Source organism: Pseudochaenichthys georgianus, chromosome 15, assembly GCF_902827115.2.
Source record: "Pseudochaenichthys georgianus chromosome 15, fPseGeo1.2, whole genome shotgun sequence".
NCBI classification, from domain to species: Eukaryota; Metazoa; Chordata; class Actinopteri; order Perciformes; family Channichthyidae; genus Pseudochaenichthys; species Pseudochaenichthys georgianus.
In genome coordinates, this window is record NC_047517.1 from 19,279,074 (window position 1) to 19,300,750 (window position 21,677).

At 42.6% G+C, this 21,677-nt stretch overlaps 1 protein-coding gene across 2 annotated transcripts; it reads left to right on the forward strand.

Moving 5' to 3' along the window:
- The first annotated feature begins 15,570 nt into the window (after window positions 1-15,570).
- On the forward strand, window positions 15,571-20,059 carry LOC117459899 (uncharacterized). 2 transcript variants are annotated; one of them, XM_071205680.1, is made up of 7 exons: window positions 15,571-15,659; window positions 16,497-17,035; window positions 17,425-17,536; window positions 17,781-18,440; window positions 18,765-18,901; window positions 19,562-19,710; window positions 19,874-20,059. In XM_071205680.1, exons 4-7 carry the CDS (start codon window positions 17,853-17,855, stop codon window positions 19,987-19,989), a joined length of 990 nt encoding a protein of 329 aa, XP_071061781.1. In that variant the 5' UTR covers window positions 15,571-15,659; window positions 16,497-17,035; window positions 17,425-17,536; window positions 17,781-17,852; the 3' UTR covers window positions 19,990-20,059. The 2 variants fall into 2 exon arrangements, with proteins under 2 accessions (XP_071061781.1, XP_033956963.1); XM_034101072.2 differs by having other exon boundaries at window positions 15,580-15,659; window positions 16,931-17,035.
- Window positions 20,060-21,677: the final 1,618 nt, after the last annotated feature.

Sequence of the window (21,677 nt, forward strand, 5' to 3'; positions counted from 1 at the left end):
TTACCTGTAACTAAATATAATTTTTATGCAATAAATTATATTTCTTAGTTTAACAACAGCGTGTCTTTTTTTGTTATTTGAATACATGTGATATTGAAAAACCAAACATTAAAGTGGCTTTCATAAAAATCCATAGAGCAAATTGCAGGCCTCTCCAGAGCTCCTTAGCACCACAAAATGACTTTTAAATGGCACCTGTGTTTTTATCAATTACATCCCATTTTCACAGAAAATACGGAGCTACTTAACCTGTCTCTGTTTCCCTCACACCTCATTGGAAAATTCCCTTTAGGTCCATTTAGCTTTAAAAGCTTTTAACTGCCCTTCAAATTAACAAATAGCGTCCTTAAAGGATTGACTCTACGCGCTCAAGCATTCTAACCTCAGTTTGTGTTTTGTTTTACGAGGGCAGGAAGTGGGGGGATTTGTCAGATTAGACTATTAAAATAGAACAAAACAAATATCCCAGTGAGTCATCTTTAGTGAGAGTGCACTGCAGTATTAGGGTACAAAACAGCCGTACAAATATTATTCTGAAGGTGTGTAAACACTATCTTGAGAACATGCTACACATGTGAATTGCATTTATAGCACACATTTATTTCCTGCAATATGACATACCAGGATTTTTCAGTCACTTAAGCATACATTCAAATAGATATGTTACCATATGCATTGATACAGTATATTACAATGCTATGGAAGCCTTTGAGTAAAACATACATAATCAATGCTAAGTATTATAGCCTGCAATATGGATGGAGGATGTATTTTAATCTAGGCTCATGATGGTACGAAAAACAAAAGATACATAATGGAGTTTATTATTTGTGCCGACAAAAAAAAATTGTTTCTGCACAATTAGACCTGTTGTTGCCAGGGAACACAACAGATCAGCAGCTCTTAATTTGATAACATGCACATATAGACAGTGATTCCATTGATAATTAGTTTATTTGGGAGATGTCCAATCCTGTGACACAGAGAGCCATGAGTGCAAGCTTTAAATCCAGACATAATACAGAAAACCTCTCTGCTTCATGTTCGAATATAGGGGACTTTTAGTCTTGATTATTTCTTATGCAATTGTTTTTCACTTTCTAGAGGCCAATAACACACTAGATGGGTGGATATGCTGTGTTATAGTGCCCTCTCCTGGTAAACCCCACTCCTCAACAAAAGCTATCTACACAATGCTACACTATAATCAAAACAAATGTATAGATAAACAGGAAATATATATAATTTAAGGGAAATTAAATGCGTATTAGTTTATACAAACCATAAATGAATCAAACATGTTATATTTCAGTATGCTTTTCAGTAGATTAATAAATTGGATGTTTGACAGGCCAGTGGCGAGCCGTCAGGGCCCTCTAGGCCCTCTGTGAGGGCCTAAGATATTCTAAAAAATAATATTTGAAAACATTAAAAAAAAACACTTTTTTTTTTAATATTTTGTTTAATATTTTTTTGTTGTTACATTTTTCATTAGTTTTACCAAAATAACTTGATTTAATTGTACAGCGAGGAAAAAAGGAGCGTAAAAGGTTAAAGGTCTCCTGATTTAGTTTGTGAATTAATGCTTATTAGAGTTTGGGCTGGAGAGTGCGTGCGGACCTGTCGGTTAGATAACAGGCGTGTGTAAGTCTTGCATCTGTATGATACAAATGTGTGTAAAATGATACCGGGTGCTGTAATCACTCATCTGGTTACGTTATTATATTGACCACCACACCCCCCCCAACCCAAAAGAAAGGACGTATTATTGGCTTCCCCTAATTTTTATCCCACGCCACGCTACTGCCTCCGGGGTGGCCTTATTATGGAGGAGTGGATTGAGAAGTGCCTATCTCCAGAAAGAAAAAAAAACCTAAACGACGACAATGCTGTCTAATATGTTCTCTAGCTGTTATTGTTGTTGCATAGCAACCACCTCGCACTATGTTTTGTGCAGAAGGCAATGGAGGGACTATTTTATTTTGAACATCATTATTTAATAATAAAAACTTTGCGTCGGGCCGAACCAAGCCGTAACACAACAGTGCTGGAGCAGAACAACAGTCTGGAGGAAGAAGTGGGCCGGTCGGAAAATTCACTAGCGATCCCCCCTCCCCCCGTTGACAATTTACTAGCGATAACGAGGGCCGGTCGAGATTCCCAGGCTGATTTTTAGTCCCGGTACGCCACTGAACGTAGCTATTATGTAAGGTGCTGGTATATTCTTTCACACACAGTGAGGTCACGAGCTACCCACAATGCAACGCGCGCCATATATATATATAAATACGCCATTTTCCTGGAGGTGCAAATATAAACAGCTAGCTAACGTAGCCAGGCAGAGCGCACTAGGTTTTTTTTCTGAATTAACGACCGAAGAAATCGCTGCATGTCTTCGGATTACATCTCTGGACTTGAGGGGTGTGCTCTTGGTCGTTACCAGCGTAAACTAGAGCTGTGTGGGTTGTCGGATTGCCCTTACAGACTGCCTGCAGATGTATGGAAAAACGACCCCCGAAAGTGGCCTTCGTCGATTTTGGCTGCATCTACGTCTAATTTCTGGAAACACCAGGTGAATACCCCACTTGTCACAATAATATTATCATGCCATTGCATATATGTGGTATTTTAGAGTTGACTAGATATTGATTAAGGCAATAGACTATGATATTCTGCTTGCACCTCGCGTGAAATGGCGGATACCGGAAGTACGGTGTCGCCCTCAGCCCAATACCCGTATGTGTGTGTGAAAGAATATACTAACTGTGCTTCCCCCCCCAAAAAAGTTGTAAATCAAACAAGTGAAGTACATGCTATGTTATAAAGCCGTGGAGGGCGGGAGTTTATAAACCAAAGAGTAACTGCCCTTACGGGACGCTGTAATAAGTAAAGCGAACGCACTCGCAAGGACACAGGATTGTTGCACAAAAGTTTCGAGCATGCACAGAATAAATCTGAGAGCAGAAAAAATCTGTAAGCAGCAATATATATGAGTGCAAGCGTACAGTTTGAGTACAAGCAGAGCAAATCTAAGTGCAAGCAGGCACTATTTGAGTGCGAGGACAGGGTTTGAAGGAAATAAATACATAAAGTATGCTCTCAAATTTAAATACCACATTCTTGAATAAAGATAGGGAATAACCCCATACTATTTTACACTCGATGTCTCCAAGACCTACCGAAGGTTAACATCAGTGATGTACATCGGCTGGTACAAGCGGCAGGCTCAGCCCCGAGGAGCAAAAGAGAAAAGGGGTTCAAGATGTAGCTACATATCCAGCTACGTCGACAATTATGAAGGTAAGTGACACACAAAGCTGTAGTTACTGGCTAACTTTGACAAATTGACAGTCTTGATACAGTGTAAAGCGTTTTAATGATGTACTATTACGTTTTTTGGATAACATGAATGATATTCTTTTACACACAGTGACGTCACGAGCTACCCACAATGCAACACGCGCCATATATATATATATATAAATAAGGGCTGTCAAGTTAACGTGTTAATAACGCATTAACGCAAAAAATTAACGCCACTAATTATTTTAACGCGATTAACGCGTATTTTTTTCCTCGGCCGCCCCGTAGTTTCAGAGTGCACAACTTTAAAATACCATCTACAAGCTGATGCTGACAGCCCCGCTCCTGCTGCCTGCTTGCGGCAGACCACACTTCCACGCTCACTGGCCCAAGCCCCCAGGAAGTGCGCCGGACTCAGATGAAAATATTCGTGGTGGCCAAACGGTGGTACTGCACATCCGTTTGGTTACCAGGCCCGGAAACACTTTTTCCCATTGACTTACATGGGGAAAGAGTGGTCTGTAAATCGTTGGATAATTGTTTTTAAACTAAATAAACTACCCAGTATGAACACTTGTATAGCCCTTATTAAAAACATTCGTTCCTCAAGTTGTAAAAATGTGCTAATAATGTTATTCTGAGAGTTATTTCCCTCTGCATTATGAACGTGCATCTAACCCACGGGACCGCGCCCCCCTGCACGTTCATGTTACGTGTTCAGCACTACATGCCACATGCGTTTATCTTTACCCATGGATGCACAATAACAACGGACCCATATCGCCTTACTGCCAGCCCACGGAGCTGTAATAATGGATATATTGCACATGTTTGCTGTAATTCATCATTTGTAAAATATTATACAACATGGGCTGTATGATTAAATCTTGTACCGTAAATGTTGTATTAAATAAAGTTAATATTACCGACGTTAGATTAACGTCCCTGTAGCTTCTTATTGCACTAAGAAGCTTATTGCACTGTGTGTGTGTATATATATACACAGTGCAATAGTTATTTCATGCTAAATGAAGCTCTGTTGCTTGGATATCACTAGATCCTGTTACAACGTAATATAAGTAGGCCTACATTATGATTGATGTGTACATTAGCATCATTACTTGCTAGCCGCTAGCTGTTAACTGCCGCCTCGTTAATATCAAATCCATGATAACAACAATCCATTACCATGCTGTCATGAATGCGCGGTGCTGTTACGTGTACGCAAATTGACGTGCTTTATGTGAACGAGCATTTTGGTTAAAGTTGCGCATGCGCTATGAGCGTACATACGGGTACTTCTCAGGCATGCCGGGTAATCTGTGACTTTTCGCTCTCTCAAAAGTTGGGCCATTTTATCATCATGCGCTAATGAGCAACTCTCATAGGAATGAATGAGGCCCCGCCTCCCACGCTGTATCCAGTTCTTATTATACATCCATGTCACCGGCAGGCACCGACTGGCCATCAGGAGGACCGGGAGGGTGTGTGTATGTGTGGCTCGAGCGAGAGAGAGACCTTACGTGTATTGTTGTTGTTAGCATCTGGTGCTAGCTAGCTGCGCTAACGGATATAAGGAGCTGTTTAAATGAAAACTGAGGAGCCACATTTCGCCGACAACTGCGCCGAGCACTTGACTTTATGCAGGAAGCCAGACAGTGGGACATTGTACGAAAAGTCAGCACACTCAGCACGGATAGTGCGCGTAACATAATTGCAGCGTCCAGGCAGCTCCCGTTCGTACACACACACACACACTTTGTATTGTATTATTGAATGAGAGAGGTTCCAGGTTGAATTGAGGCGAATATTTGTAATGTTCAGAGGTTGTTCTGTTCAATATTCATGAGAATATTTGTCATTGTTCAAATGATAATAAACATTTTCATAAAGCATATTTGTCCACTCATATGTTGATAAGAGTATCAAAAACTTGAAAAATATTCCTCTAAGGTACATTTAGAACAGATAAAAAATGTGCGATTAATCGCGATTAACTATGGACAATCATGCGATTAATCGCGATTAAATATTTTAATCGACTGACAGCCCTAATATAAATACGCCATTTTCCTGGAGGTGCTAATATCCTGGAGGTGCTAATATAAACAGCTAGCTAACATAGCCAGGCAGAGCGCACTAGGTTTTTTTTCGGAATTAACGACCGAAGAAATCGCTGCATGTCTTCGGATTACATCTCTGGACTTGAGGGGTGTGATCTAGGTCGTTACCAGCGTAAACTAGAGCTGTGTGGGTTGTCCAATTGCCCTTACAGACTGCCTGCAGATGTATGGAGAAACGACTCGGTCGATTTTGGCAGCATCTACGTCTATCTTCTGGAAACACCAGGTGAATACCCCACTTGTCACAATAATATTATCATGCCAATGCATATATGTGGTATTTTAGAGTTGACTATATTGATTAAGGCAATAGACTATGATATTCTGCTTGCACCTCGCGTGAAATGACGGATACCGGAAGTACGGTGTCGCCCTCGGCCCAAAACCCGTATGTGTGTGTGAAAGAATTGAATCAAAACGCACTAAAGCTGTTGATCTTAATACGTTTGTGAGGCGTTTTGCAAAATGGTAATCGCCGCATTCAGCTGTAATAGACATGTCAACTTGATACTCTGCTCATGGATGAGCATACAAAACTATTAAGATGATGACCTTACGTGTGTAAAACATTTTTTTTCTTTGAGGGGGTCTGCCCCCAAAAAACTGTTTTAAGTCCTGAGAAAGTCAAATAAGACGGTGTGTAAAACTACACTGCCCAGCCAAAAAAAAGTAACCACTTTGATTGAACTAGGCCAGTAGGTAATGACATTCCACTGGATAATAACTGAAGTATAAAAGAATGCATGACTGAAGTGATGTAGACCATGTTGAAGGCAAACAAAAAGAGGAAATAACAGGTCAAATCAAGCAAATCCCCTCTCAGATTCCACAGCAACCAGAAGAACATAAATACTGGCTGGTGATTTGATTCATCAGCTTTGTGATGGAATAAAAAATGCACAGTGCATTTCCTTAGCTGTGGATGAGTCCACTGACACCACTGACAATGCTCAGTTGCTGGTGTTTGTGAGTTTTTATGATGAGGCAAAGGGGGAGTTTGCTGAAGATGTGTTGGGCCTGACGAACCTCAGTGGACACACAAGGGGGCAAGACATTTATAAAGCAATAATGGGAATGCTGAATGAAAGAGGGTGCAGCTGCCTTTATTCATAACTGTGCAGCTCTGCGACTCTGAGGGGTCAAGCACAGACACAATAACAATGAAAACTGCTGCATACAGATTATGTTTGTTTTTGCAACCTCGTGTTAAGAATCTTGTTGCAATTGTTTAAAAGTTTGACTGACCGTAATAAACGGACCTTTGTCTTATTGAAACATTTATTTTGGACCTTTAAGATTTGTATTTGAGTACCCCTGACCTAGACGGTGTACGGCTGCCTGCTTGCACCTCGCATAAAACAGCGGATACCGGAAGTACGGTGTCGCCCTCGGCCCAATACCCGTATGTGTGTGTGAAAGAATCCAATTCCCCACAGTTTCAAACAAAGATCTACCTTCAGGGAGAGTGAGCATCAGGGCTAGCTGTTACAGGTCCATGAGAAAGCATGAAAAGCCTCACGATCTTAGAGTAGGGAGGAAAATAAAAAGTGTTAATCGGTTCAAAGCCTCAATTAGGTTCATGTTCTGGGGTTTTGATGTGGCAAGAGTAGGTAACCTGTGTTCTAATCTGTAGCCCCTTCATGCTACACACACACAGCTAGCTACCAGTTGATGTGAGCAAATGTATTGTCACTATGTAATCTGTTGCAACACGTCAGCTAGCTGGGCTTGTTTGAATCCTAAATCAATAGTTACGGCAGTAACTACGGTTCTATGAGTCCCGGATGACCGCCAGAGGCGATGCTTTAAGCACTGGATATGTCCATCGCGCGCATGCGCAGCTCGAGTACCAATAACAACAAAGTCACCTGTGACCCACGTGACACCGGCTATATCAGCCGGTAGTACTGGCCATAATTACTACTGTAACTACGGTTCCAAGCCGTGTAAGTACTGGCCATAGTCAATACCGTAACTACGGCTCTTTGCTGTGTAAGTACTGGCCATAGTTACTACTGTAACTACGGTTTTAAGCCCTAAGTACTGGCCATAGTTAGTACTGTAACTACGGGTTCAAGCCGTGCAAGTGCTGGCCATAGCCAATACCGTAACTACGGTTCTATGCTGTGTAAGTACTGGCCATAGTACTACTGTAACTACGGTTCTAAGCCATGTAAGTACTGGCCATAGTTACTACTGTAACTACGGTACCAAGCCGTGCAAGTACTGGCTAGAGTTACTACTGTAACTACGGCTCGATGCTGTGTAAGTTCTGGCCATAGTTACGACTGTAACTACGGTTCTAAGCCGTGTAAGTACTGGCCATAGTTACTACTGTAACTACGGTCATATGCCGTGTGAGCACTGGCCATGGTTACTGCTGTAACTACGGCTCTGTGCTGTTCTCTTCTTTAGAAGCTAGTTATCTGGTCTTAAACATGTGTGTTATTTGACTTGATCTCGCTTGATCGTTAGCAGCAGCCGCTCGGCTAACGTCTTGCGTGTACTGTTAAGCTGCTTTATTTTACCCAGCTAGGTGAAGGCAGTGCTCTCGCTCCCGCTCCCTCTGCCGGTAATGCGGATGTAGCTACATCCCTTTTTCTGTTCGGCGAGTAGTAGCACCGCTCTACTCTTCCCATTCAGCAGGTAGCTGGTGAAGGCTGTGTTCCCGCTCCCGGTTACGCTGCATCTGGCATTCGTCTCTAACTCAACCAGTGAAGGCAGTGTTCTCGGCCCCGCTCCTGGTAGACGCCAAACTCCCTCGTTTTTCCGTTAAGCAGGTAGCCGGTGAAGGCTGTGTTCCCGCACCCGCTCCCGGTTATGCTGCATCTGGCATTCGTCTCTAACTCAACCAGTGAAGGTAGTGTTCTCACCCCCGCTCCTGGTAGACGCGGAACTGCCCTGTTTTTCCGTTAAGCAGGTAGCTGGTGAAGGCTGTGTTCCCGCACCCGCTCCCGGTTACGCTGCATCTGGCATTCGTCTCTAACTCAACCAGTGAAGGTAGTGTTCTCGCCCCCGCTCCTGGTAGACGCGGAACTGCCCTGTTTTTCCGTTAAGCAGGTAGCTGGTGAAGGCTGTGTTCCCGCACCCGCTCCCGGTTATGCTGCATCTGGCATTCGTCTCTAACTCAGCCGGCAGTGTTCTCGCCCCCGCTCCTGGTAGACGCTGAACTGCCGTGTTTATTAATCCAGCCAGGTGAAGGAAGTACTCTCGCTCCCGCTCCCTCTGCCGGTAACGTGGGTGTAATTACATCCCTCTTTCTGTTCGGCGAGTAGCAGCAACGCTCTACTCTTTCCATTAAGCAGGTAGCTGGTGAAGGCTGTGGTCTCGCACCCACTCCCGGCTACGCTGCATCTGGCTACCTACAGAATGGCTCATTCATGTAGCGCCTGTATGGCTTCTCTTGAGCCCGAGGACGGCCACGACCGCTGCCCCTCCTGCCTCGGCCGCCTCTGGCGGTCAGTGGGGACGAAATTCGAGCATCTGAGGGAGGTTCTCACGGTAAACGCCTGCAGTGGCTGGAATCACTGAGGTGGAACGTCTGGCAGCAGCCAACAGACACCTCTCCTTGTCACATCCTCCTCCAGATCAATTCGGCCGTTCCCGGCAACTTGAGGGAGCGATGGCTATGTGTGCTCCCCCCAATTGAAGGACTAGAAACAGGCTGTCCTCTAAAGTGGATCGGCTAGCTGCCGATAGGGGCATGATGAAGTCGCCTCTTGGCCCTTCAGCCTGGGCCCGGTGTAGGGGCTGCTCGGTAGGCGCACCTCCTTCGGCTCACGCACCTCCTTCGGTTGACGCACCTCTGTATGAGGACGCCTTGTCGCTGGTACAGACTCGTCGCCAGGTTTGGCTGGCCCAGTCACCACTAACGGAGGCATGTGGGGAGTCCTCCGTAGCGTACCAATCGAGCCAGGGGAGCTGTTTAGGCAACACATCCTCACTCCCAGGTCGGCCTATGTTGACGTTATGTCAAGTCCCCTGTGTCGGCTTTTTCCAACGCAAGGAGGGGGGGGCCTTAGAGTCCATTTCCAACGCAAGGGGGGGGCCCTTAGCGTCCATTTTCAGCTTTCCGGGATGTCCATATGCTTCTATGGACGCTCATGGAAGCACGGCATTCGTTTATGTCGACTGCCCTTAAAGGCAATGTGAGCGTCCATTCTCATTGGATAACGGAGAATTGTACACCCGGAAGTAAGTATTCCCCTTACTGTCGATTGATTTTACAGTGATATCTGCACTACTCATCGACTAAAAAACACCAGATTATCCTTGTTAGTTACACAACATTGATTGGTTTAAATTGTGTGCAATGCTTTTGTATTTTTCCCCTTCGATTCGGAGAAACAAATATTTTTTCAGAGTAAAGGATGGCAGAAGACACTACACTACCCAGAATCCCCAGCTATCGTTTGGACTACACCATGTGCTCTGTTTGACATCACGTGATCTTCAAATTTCTCCCTGCAGAAAAAAAAAACATGTCCGAACTTCGTTTTATTCTCGGTGTAAAATGCCTATTTTAAAGTTAGTTTGGCCATTAAAATGCGTTTTGATGTCGTTTGATGCGAGAAATATGAGTTGTTATTTCAGATTATGTGTGCAGTGGATATACGTGATCTTTAGTTTGCTAGTTATTACGAAGATTCCTTCAGGAAATTGCGTCCATAACGTTTTCATTGTTACCAAGATGGTTGCTAGGGACGCTGCTATCGATATTATTTCTGTTATGTTGTGTAACTGTTTAATGGTGTTATCTTTATTGCTACCCCCTTCCCCGTCAATGTATAGTGTTGGTCCACAGCGCAAACATATTAGTTTAACAAAATCCGCATCTAAAGATAGCCTACGTTATTTCCCCTGTGCAATTCCAGTCTCACATCTCAGAGCACATCGTCATTAACAAATACCGGAAACAGACCGAAAACATTTAAAAAAAAAAAAAATAATACTTTATTCCGAGTGTGCTTGCTTTTCTCTTTGAAAGTCATCACCTAACGGCATTCTAAAACACGGTTCGGCTGCATTAAATATTACATATCTGCCGTAGTTCTGTATTTATAGAGCCCTGATGAGAAGACTTCTAGACAAACATGAGGAACTGAAAACGTGACGTGGATCATAAATATATCAGCCATTAAACAACATCTTACATTTCTTTTCACACAACACGTCTCCTTGCAGTATCAACACTAATTCGGCTCACTTTTATATTTGATCCAATTGGTAGATAGGCTGTATTTACACCATAAAGGTGCACAGCTGATTTAACCTAGTGGTTAAAGCATGTTATTGAATTTCATTATTTTTATTATTAGATATTAATAGGATCCCTATAAAGTATATTCATTACTCATTATTCTCTACTAATAGTTCATTAAAGACTGTATATAATGACTATTTTGCACATCCCTTTCAAGATTTCAAGATTTTCTAAGGTTTATTGACATATCATATAGGCCTACACAACTATAGTGTAGTTCTGCATTGAATGCAAAACTTGGGTCGCAGGTTCCTCAATAGTGCATTACAAGACATCTATCAATATTTGTGCATACCTCCAGCAATGTTAACTATGTTGAAGCACTTATTTTAACTGATATTATACATAATGTATTATACTCTTATAAGACGTATGTAGATATTTCATCTCCGGCCTTGTCAGGTATTGAACAATCAATAAATAAAGAACACAGAATTGTTAAATATAAAACACAGAATTTGTGTGATTATACTAAATTATTTACAAATAAACACCACTGCATATTTAACTGTTACACATGCTGATGTAACGCAAATGTTCCAACTTGGGATCAATAAAGTATATCTTATCTTAAGATGATTGATGGCTACTGCCATATTTCGCGGTGGACCCGTTCAAATCCAGTTTTGGACAGTCTGCCGTTCCATCCCATTTCAAGTGCTGTTCGAGGCTCAGTAACCCTCGGAGCACACTCTCCAATCACAGAGCTTGAGGACTATCACGGGGTTTGTCAAACAGAGCACATGGTGTAGTCCAAACGATAGCTGGGGATTCTGGGTAGTGTAGTGTCTTCTGCCATCCTTTACTCCGAAAAAATATTTGTTTCTCCGAATCGAAGGGGGAAAATACAAAAGCATTGCACACAATTTAAACCAATCAATGTTGTGTAATTAACAAGGATAATCTGGTGTTTTTTAGTCGATGAGTAGTGCAGATATCACTGTAAAATCAATCGACAGTAAGGGGAATACTTACTTCCGGGTGTACAATTCTCCGTTATCCAATGAGAATGGACGCTCACATTGCCTTTAAGGGCAGTCGACACAAACGAATGCCGTGCTTCCATGAGCGTCCATAGAAGCATATGGACATCCCGGAAAGCTGAAAATGGATGCTAAGGGCCCCCCCTTGCGTTGGAAATGGACTCTAAGGCCCCCCCCCTTGCGTTGGAAAAAGCTTACACAGGGGACTTGACATAACGTCAACATAGGCCGACCTGGGAGTGAGGATGTGTTGGTTTAGGTCAGCTGCCCTGGAGTAGTGTTAATTTCGTCAGCTATTTTTAAATTTTGTTTTAGTCTTAGTCCTGTGTTAAATTTCCTTTTTAGTTTTAGTCATATTTAGTCACCTTCATCCTGTTTTTATTTAGTCAAGTTTTAGTCGACTAAAAGTCTGAGCATTTTAGTCTTATTTTAGTCGACTAAAACAGTAACTATTTTAGTCAAGATTTAGTCGACTAAAAGTCTGAGCATTTTAGTCATATTTTAGTCAAAGAAAACTAATTATTTTAGTCTACTTTTTGTCAATGAAAACTGTTGTCTTTTTTAGTCATCAGATTATATAGAACATTTCAGTCAAACTAGTCTAGCCAAAACCAATAATTTGTCATTTTAGTATATATAAATAAATAAGATTATATCTTGTCCTTATTTGATGAAAAACACAGGTTGAATGATTAAGAATGCAGCTTTGCAGAGAGTATCTGGTCAGGTTTGTGGTGGTTTTTACCTGTGTTATGGCCACATTGCTTCCCTTATGTTCCCTTCTGATGAAACAATGCAATCGCTTTTTTGCTCCGCCTCATTGTAGCGAAAATGGGCCCAAATATCACATAGTTTCTTTCTCCCAAGCAGTGGTAGCTTTAGACTTTTTCATTGTCAGTCATTTTGACGGACAGGATCGTAACATTTCCGTGATAATCCATTATTACCCGTCGAGTGCACAATTTATCACTCACTCGCGCTGACGGGGGGTATTCGGTTAACGCGAGTGTGACCACTGCTCCCAAGCCCTGTTGTTGCCATTTTATTTTCTGTTAAATAAGGTTAGTTAGACCCGAGTCTTCCTGACAGTTCATATTGTGCCGCTGCCCGGTGTAATTCAAATGTACCGCTGCGCGCAGCACAGACAAACAGCTGCTGCCCAGCCGCAGCACCGGAAATGGAACTGCTGGGAGAAAAACTGACTATCAGAGATGTAACGTTATCTTTGATAATATTTCGTCTCCTCATTTTTCGTCAACGAAAGTAAAGAGAGATTTTGGCATAGTTTTTATTTAGTAAACTACATTTTCGTCTCGTCACTTTTTTCTGCCGTCGGTGCCGTTGTTACCGTTTAACTGGTTACACCGGGGAAGTCGTTACGTTACGTTACGTTAACCGTAGGAATGGGACGTGTACTTTGAGGAGCCATTGTCGAATAGCCAGGAAATACACATTTCGATCGCTTCTTTTGTTGTTTACATTTATCTTTTGGTATATTTGGCTCCATAGGAACACTTTGATGCACATTCAGTATCAGTGTGTGAGGTTGTGGTTGCGATGCCGATATCCGGAGGCGTACAGCAAGGACTACAAAATGACAATGAGGTGACTGGGGATGTCTGTTCAAAACATTGCAAACGTGAATAAATCATTTCAAATATGTATTTGTCTCCGACTGTCATTTGTACATCGTTGTTAATGTGATGTTTAGTAGCTTTGATAGCTGTCCATACCTCCAGACAGCCTAAAAGTAAGACACAAGTTGTTTACTCACAGCCCGAATGCAGCATCGAGATCCGTGGCCAGCTGTGATCCTCTCGATTAACTTGTGACAGGACTTCTGTAGCTATTCTCCAGCGAGCAAGGTTTTTATTAAATACCTCCATCCCTCTCGTCACAGCACGACTCTACACTGTGCAGAAAAAAACAACATAAATGAAAATAACCTTGCTGGATAGTTTAGAATGAAAAGAGCAAACTATCTTCCATGGCTGATACTGATGTCACAGTGACGGGTAAACCACAGACTAGTCTAGCGGGGGGGCACACGTTGAATCCATATAATGAAATTGTTATTTTATATATGTATATACATATATATATATATATATATACATGCTATATATATATATATATATTTATTTCTATCCTACATTGTCTAGGCTATATAAACTGGCGGAAGTGTCACAACTTTCTTGGTTTGTGATTATAGAGAGAGAGAAATAGCGACAGAGATAGATAGCGAGACAGATAGAGATAGATAGCGACAGAGAGATAGATAGCGAGACAGATAGAGATAGATAAAACTCAAATAAATCACCATTAATTCTGCATCTTCCTTCTTCACAAATAGCTTAAAACACTCTTTTGATAAACAGGTACAAAGTCAAAGAAAAACTATTGTGCTCATCTATTTTTAAGAAAAAGGGAACATTGTTTCAGAAATCTATAAAAAACCTCTCTATATTTGAGAGGGAAAATGTACCTTTTGTTCCTTCAATTATTAACACACAGGAATGTATAAACTCACACATATACTTATTCAAGATATATAGACTTCTCTGAAACTTGGCCTGCTTGAGATCCTAAGCAGAATATATTCTCCCCACACCAATCACCCTGTCCTGCATATCTTCACCTCCCCCACATAGCAATAAAACCCTTAACAGCCCTTTGTCTACCGCCATTTTAGTCGTCACATTTATGAAAGGATAAAACAGAGAAATCACTATAAAACACAAACACAGGTATTGCCTGAACAGTATTCACTTAACTGCTACTATTGAAACTCAAAGGACCTCTTTTAGTGTCTGGAAATTGCAACAAGACTTTCTGCCATTTCAAATGTAACACACTTCTTTGGTACAATATCTCACATCAATTTCCACAACACTGATACTGAATGTGCATCAAAGTGTTCCTATGGAGCCAAATATACCAAAAGATAAATGTAAACAACAAAAGAAGCGATCGAAATGTGTATTTCCTGGCTATTCGACAATGGCTCCTCAAAGTACACGCCTCATTCCTACGGTTAACGTAGCGTAACGACTTCCCCGGTGTAACCAGTTAAACGGTAACACCGTCTCGTCATCGTCTCGTTTTCGTCATGGAAAAAAAGGTCATTGACAAACATATTTCGTCATAGTTTTAGTCAACAAAATTAACACTACCCTGGAGGCACTGGAGCGTGCTGCCCAAGCTAGGCAGACCAGGCAGCAGCACTCGGGTCTTCGCAGACCTGTGCCACTCCCAGCAGGCCCAGGGGCCGCTCTAGCAGCCGCACTCAGCCACCGGATTACAGGGGTGGTCTGCAGAGGTCTTAGCGGCCCACTCAACCGCCTCCCAATGACTTTCATGCCCCAGGTCGCCCGCTTTCCAGGCGGCCTCGTGCCCCAGAGCCTTACCGACGCCACCCAAGAGGCTCCAGGGGCCGGGCCCTGAAATCCCGGGGGCGGTCGTCGGCTGCTTTCCCAGCAGCAGCTCAGTTACTGGGCGGTCTGTACTTCCGGCCCTTGGGTGGTTGTGAAGTGAAGTGTGCGCCTGTGCATGATCTGTTATGCTAATACGTATAGTAATAACAAAAATTGTCCATTGGAACCCATATCAAAAGATGTTGGAATAGCAACGAATTTGATGAGTTTTGAATTTGCCGCCGTGAAATCCGCAGTTGACCTCCGCCTTCGTGGGCGTGGCTTGCGATCTACTGCGTGACGTCACGAGATGGTCGCCGCCGAAGTGTTTACATTCATCACAGTTTATTGTTTCTCTATTTCAAAGTCGAATTTATCAAAGTTTTTGAGCGAGTATTTTACTGGAAAGTGTGTCGGAGTCGACTGGAAGTGATTGCCAATCGAGAAAACCTGACAATGGAGGCGACAGTGAAGAAAAAGGGAGGAAAAACACACGGGAAGCGATGCATTGCCGCTGGCTGTAGTAATGTCAAGTCTGCCGAAGTGGCGATGTTTCTGTTCCCAAAAGATGAAGGTGAGTCTGGCTGGTGTCATTGTTTCGTAGATTCGTTGATTGTTCATGACAAATAAAGGCCACTGGTCGATTCGAGAGAGAGAGAAAGAGAGACTGAGAGAGTTACAGGGTTGTTGTTAGCATCTGGTGCTAGCTCGGAGCTAACGGAGATGAGCTGTTTCAACAATAAGGAGAGGGAGAGTCCTCTCCTGTGGGACTGCGAGAGATAACGTCAACTCAGGGAGGTAAAGGACTCTGAGTGATTAGATTGTAAACTGTAGCCTAAGTTATCTCAGTTGGTTTGGTCATCTATGTAAACAAATATTTCCATCTATGTAATATTAGTTGTATAACATAGGTTAAGAAATCCTTCCAATGTTTTTTGATTATTGAAATATATGTTTCATATGAGTGTTGAGAGCTGTATCCATAAATCTCTTAATGTTGCCCTCAATGTGCACCAGATTGATGCCTTTAACTTCAATTTAAAGAAAAACATCTTCCCGGGTGAGGGTGTGAGGTCATCACAAATAAAACAGGTTCACATGGATAGGATACTAGATAAGTGTGCACACTCATTATGTACACTACACATTTTTCTTGGATTTGTTAACACTATAGTCCCTAATATATTTGTAGAAAGGCAGGAAATGGAATTAAATCGAGAACATTTTTCATTGTTTTGTGTCCCCCCCACTTCTCAAACCAAAGTTACACCCTTGTCTAGATCTATGACAAAATATTGTCCTCAACTAAATTGACTTCCATGGCCATGTTAATGATGTCATAATAGATTACCTATAGAATAGAGAGCTTATCTTTTGACTATAAATGGTTGGATTTATTTTATTTCTACAGATCTGTCAAAGGCATGGGCAAAGCAAGTACAGAGAACCAGGAAGGACTGGGAGCCTACCAAATACAGTGTTCTGTGCAGTGAACACTTCACAAGGGACTCCTTTGATGAAAGTGCTCTACTACGAGCGCAGATGGGCATTGCGACAAAGAGGACCTTGATCCTGAAGAAGGGAGCAATTCCAACTGTTTTCCCCAGAGTTGGGACTTCAGCTGTGGGACAACTTTCAACATCAAGACCGGCTCGATCTGCATTTGCAATGAGAGAGAGAAAGCGGGAAAAGTTGTTAGGCCTAATTTGTTGATGTTAAATCAGGATTTAATTCCGGTGGCTAGTAGTCTCCTGAATTATTATTGTTGAAATGGTATGAGCAAGGTGTAGGCCTATACTGTTTTGAATAATTTTGTAATCCATTTCATATTGTGTACATTTGCAGAAAGTAGAAGAACTCCTGGCAGAATCAGTATTGGAGAGTAGCAGTTTTGCTTCCACAGAGGAATCAATGGAGATGGCCACTGACACAGACATGGCACCGGAACAGGTTTGTGATTGCCCCTAGGTTTTGTTTTAGATGAGCACATTGGCTGGTTTTACCTTGCACGTTATCATGACTGGCACACACAGTGGACACATGAAAAAAAACCTTCTTTGTAATATGCACACCTTAGATCTTACACTTGTTATGTAAAACAAAAAGTTTAGCATTAGTCTTGTTCCAAACACCAAACATGCAACCGGCAAACCAGTCTGCTAAATATAATTAGTGTAGAAAGTTGCTAGTCAGGCATGATATTGACTTACATATGCATTGGCTCTAGCTAAGCATTACTGTAGGGTACATGTTTACCATGATAATATTGTCTAGAACTTCTAACCCCTCGAAAATATTTTACAACATCACACTATGACATTTATGTTTTCACCTGGCAGGAAGGACAGAGTCAAGATCAGGCCTGCCAGACAGACTGGACTCCAACAGCTACCGTCAGCATCAAGACACAGACTGGGAAACAACTCACAAAAACAAAGACACAGTCAAAGGGTAATGCCACTATTGATTGGTTAATAGTACTGCACTATTAAATCGAAGTTTAATCAGTTCCTAAAAAAAAAAAAAACACAACAGTTTGACAGGATGAGCGAGTGTGTCATATAATACTGTATTACAGTACGGGATATTCCTTCTAATGTTGAGTTTATTAACTCTAAATAGTAAGCAACAGATCAACATAGATTTGTGGTTTTATATAAACACAATAGTATTCCATTGATCATTTCATTTCCAGCATGCCAGGTGACGCCCGAGATGCTAACTGCAAGTCTACCAGTACCAGGGAGGCAGAGAAAGCTGAAAGTCCATGGCACCAGAGACCCAGCTACACCTGACCAGCCACCACAGGCTGCCTCTAGCAGCAGCAGCAGCCAGGCGTCAAAGCTGGAGCAACACCAACTGGAAGACGCGCCGTCCAGCTGCACCACCATCAGTATCAGTCTCCTCAGACTGGGAACCCAGTAGCCCCATCTCAGCGGCTGATTCTTCTGATAAGTCAGATCTGTCAGAAAGTCGGGAAGCATTTGGGGATGAGATCTGCCACAAGGAACCCAAATACATCGTCTTTGGCTCCAGCCTCGGGAAACTGCTACAGTGGTGCCACTGTCCATCTTGCGGCAGCGTCGACATCCGTCAAGTGTGGACAACCACTGGAACACTACTTACGATCCACCAAACATGTGACTCCTGCCTGCAGGCAACTAAGTGGCAGAGTCAACCGAGCATTGGAAACTTCCCTCCAGGCAACATGCTGTTGTCTGCAGGCATACTGTTTGCCGGTGCGTCGCCAACAAAGGTGCTACGAGTCCTAAACCACATGGGTGTGATGACCTACGGGAAACGAACATTCTTCTCATTCTTCTTCGGGCTCACAAGAAGAAGTGGATCAAACCAAGTGAGTTTAGAGTCAATACTCCTTTTTCTGATATGGCGGCAGACGTGACATTTAAAATTACCTCTGTTGTGTCAGCAACGGGTGACTGTAATTTTAACCGTCATCCACCGCCAAAAAGGAGTATGGAATGTATACAGTGTATGCATACTGAGTGATTAAAAACCCAGGACATACCCAGCAACAACAATGTACTGACTGTCTTATGTACGGTACATAATCCAAAAAGTTACATCTGAGCAACAAACATTAGAATTGATAATCCATAATGTCAAGCACTGCCATTGAAATTGGTTGATGATTGATTTATTGATCTGTTGATTGCAGGTTCACTATCAGCTGTGCAAGGACATCGGCAAGCTCTCTGCCGTACACCAGACGTCCAATGTGGAGGGCTTTCACAGCCTCATCATTCAGTTTGCACCAAAGTGTTACGTGTACTCCTACACTGGCATGCTGTGCAGGTTGGTCTTTTCAGCATATAATTCGAAGGCTTGTACTGTACCAGCTAAAGACTTGTTTCAGTTACTTGGAAATGGGCGTCTTTGTACCGTGCTGAACCAGGTCCCCGTGCTGTATAAAAGCTTGCGACGTTACGTCACATCTCCCATAGTGTGTCAAAATGGAGGAAGGAACTGTGATGAAGTTCTCAACTCCAAGACACACATTACATTACATTGCATTTAGCTGACGCTTTTATCCAAAGCGACTTACAATAAGTACATTCGACCAGGAAGACACAACCTTGAGGAAAACAGAATCATATAAGAACATCAGGTTTCATAGAGCCAAGCATTCAAGTGCTACTCAACTGGCTTTAGATAAGCCAGTCCTTTATTATTATATAAGTGCTCTGTTAGCAGTTCTTTGTTAGTCATTCTATCGCTCGAAGTGGAGTCGAAAGAGATGAGTTTTCAGTCTGCGCCGGAAGGTGTGTAAGCTTTCTGCCGTCCTGATGTCAATGGGGACGGCCACACATTGCCAGGACTAAAATAAAACACTAAATCACTTTCTGAATCAATATCAAGTTTAATAGAGCTGTTCATGTATAGACGTGGAATAATTACAAAAGAGAGATATTTCATTTCACATTTTTAAAACTGTTTCTTTATTTATGTTAACAGAACCCTTCTTGCCGGACTGCATTACAACGAGAATGCCAGCAGACATACTGCAACTACAAAGGCGGGAGAACAGAGGTTCAAAATCCGCTACCCCAAGTACAAGGCTGGAGGTCATGTTGTGAAGAAGATCCTAGTAGAGGCAACATTCAGTGAGTTTGAAATTAAATTACTCAAAATAATATTGTCCAGATTGGTAATCGGTACTAATGATTTAGTAACTAATTCAGTTCAAAACCCCAATAGAAAGAATTATCTCGGCTTGATGACAGACACCATTTATTATTATTAACAGAATTTTGTATTCTGTTGCAGGCTATGTGGATGATCTCATGAGAGAGGTGGTCGACCTCTGCAAGAAACCCAGCGCAGACAGGCCTGTACAGCTGGAGGAGCCTCCCACTCTGTCCTTCGGCAATGGAGAAGCCTGACAAAGCAGAGGCCATCAAGGCACATGCCAGTCGTTTCAAGACCAAATAGTCTGTCACTGTGCAGCTTCAACTGTGGAAATGTATTAAACATTCACTTCAGAACTGTATTGTCACTGTCCTTCTTCATAACCGTGATAGTCCATGGATGGAAACTGTCGACGAATTCGGTTCACTGCACAAGAGGGCAGTGGCACTCTTATGTCGCGTCCTAGGTAACCCCAGCAAAGTCTCACCAGCTGGCGGTAGGCTGTGTATCGGTGGCGTCTGCAAGATAAAACATTATAGCATTGATATGACGATAGCTACTGTCAAGAGACTACTACAAATGAAGGACAATAGATGATAATAGGTCAACTTCAAAGTTACATTTTCTTATACTCAGATCATAAAAGACTAATATTCAAACGTATAAAGTTGCAAAAGTTGTCATGACATCATATAAACTGATACATTTATATACTAGTAATAGACTTTATTGTAAATAGTGTTTGTAAGGCTTACTCATTGCCCTCTTGCTGGAGATGGCCATGATGTTGCCTGTATCCATAGTATGCTATACGCAGCACCCAGATGTCTAGACAGCCAGATCGGAAGCCGGGGTGGTCGATTATGCAGCTGTGGACACCATCCTCCTCCATGGTCCTGGTGACAGCTGGGATTTCCCGACAGCACACACTCTCGGCTACAGTGTCCATGTTGTTACAGTTGTCGCACTGACACCTAAAACATATAAAACAGATGTAACATTATGATTAGCAGGAATGCCAGTGCGCATGAAAATAATTTCTTGTTCTCGCCCCCTGATTATCTGATAGGTGGAATTATTCCCATAAGCTGCAGAAAAGTTCTAATTCTAGTTTAATAATACTCTAGCACATGACATGTACATAAGCTAATTATTTCCCAGAGGCTGAGCCCAAGCCCCCCCCCCCCCCCTATTTTCCAATCGACAGTGACAGCACAGTCACTGCTAACCTGCTAACCATTCAGTGTTCTGTAGCCGGTCAATGTCTTCCCCATCGTCCATGTCTTCGCCATCATCCTCCCCACTTGACGTCCCTGACGGCTCAAATCTGTAGGGTTCAATGATGTCCTGCGCTTCCTCATCGTTACTTCCATCTTCTGTGCCACTTTCCTCATCTATCCTGTCCGAAAAACTGTCAAAATCAATAATTTCTCTCACACTTGTATCACTTTCCAAAGTCTCCGCCATGTTTACAATCACAACTGGGCCCATCTTGTGACGTCACAGCCGCTATCGTCTGCATCTTCCGGTAGGCTCAGACGGCCGTCATTATTAAAAAAATGTTTTTTAATTTTTAATAATTAATTAATTAATAATTAAAATTATTTTAGCCATGAACAGGCACAATGATATGTAAGGAATGAAACTGCCATTTCATGTTGGTGCAAAAACATGCACTTCACGGGCACTTTAACCCAGGGGTACGGACCGCAGCTCCGGCCCCTAGCCTTCGGCTGGGTCTAATGCCCCTTTCACACCAGCGCCTTTTCAGCTCCGGCTCGGAGCTAGAGCCTGAAAAGCGCCGGGTTTTCCAGTTCACACCGGAGCTGCGCCAGCTCTTAGCTCCGGAATCCGCTTCATTTCCAGCTCCAAAAAATTGTCGGTCCAGAGGCAAGAGCTTTGGAGCTAAGAGGTGACGTCGCTTACGTCTCTCTTACGTCGA

Excerpts from the sequence above, each read along its gene's own strand:
- LOC117459899 (XM_071205680.1), top strand. The coding sequence starts at position 17,853 with ATGGCACCAGAGACCCAGCTACACCTGACCAGCCACCACAGGCTGCCT. Across the intron at positions 18,441-18,764 it reads GAAGAAGTGGATCAAACCAA|GTTCACTATCAGCTGTGCAA; the intron begins GTGAGTTTAGAG and ends TGTTGATTGCAG. Across the intron at positions 18,902-19,561 it reads TACACTGGCATGCTGTGCAG|AACCCTTCTTGCCGGACTGC; the intron begins GTTGGTCTTTTC and ends TTATGTTAACAG.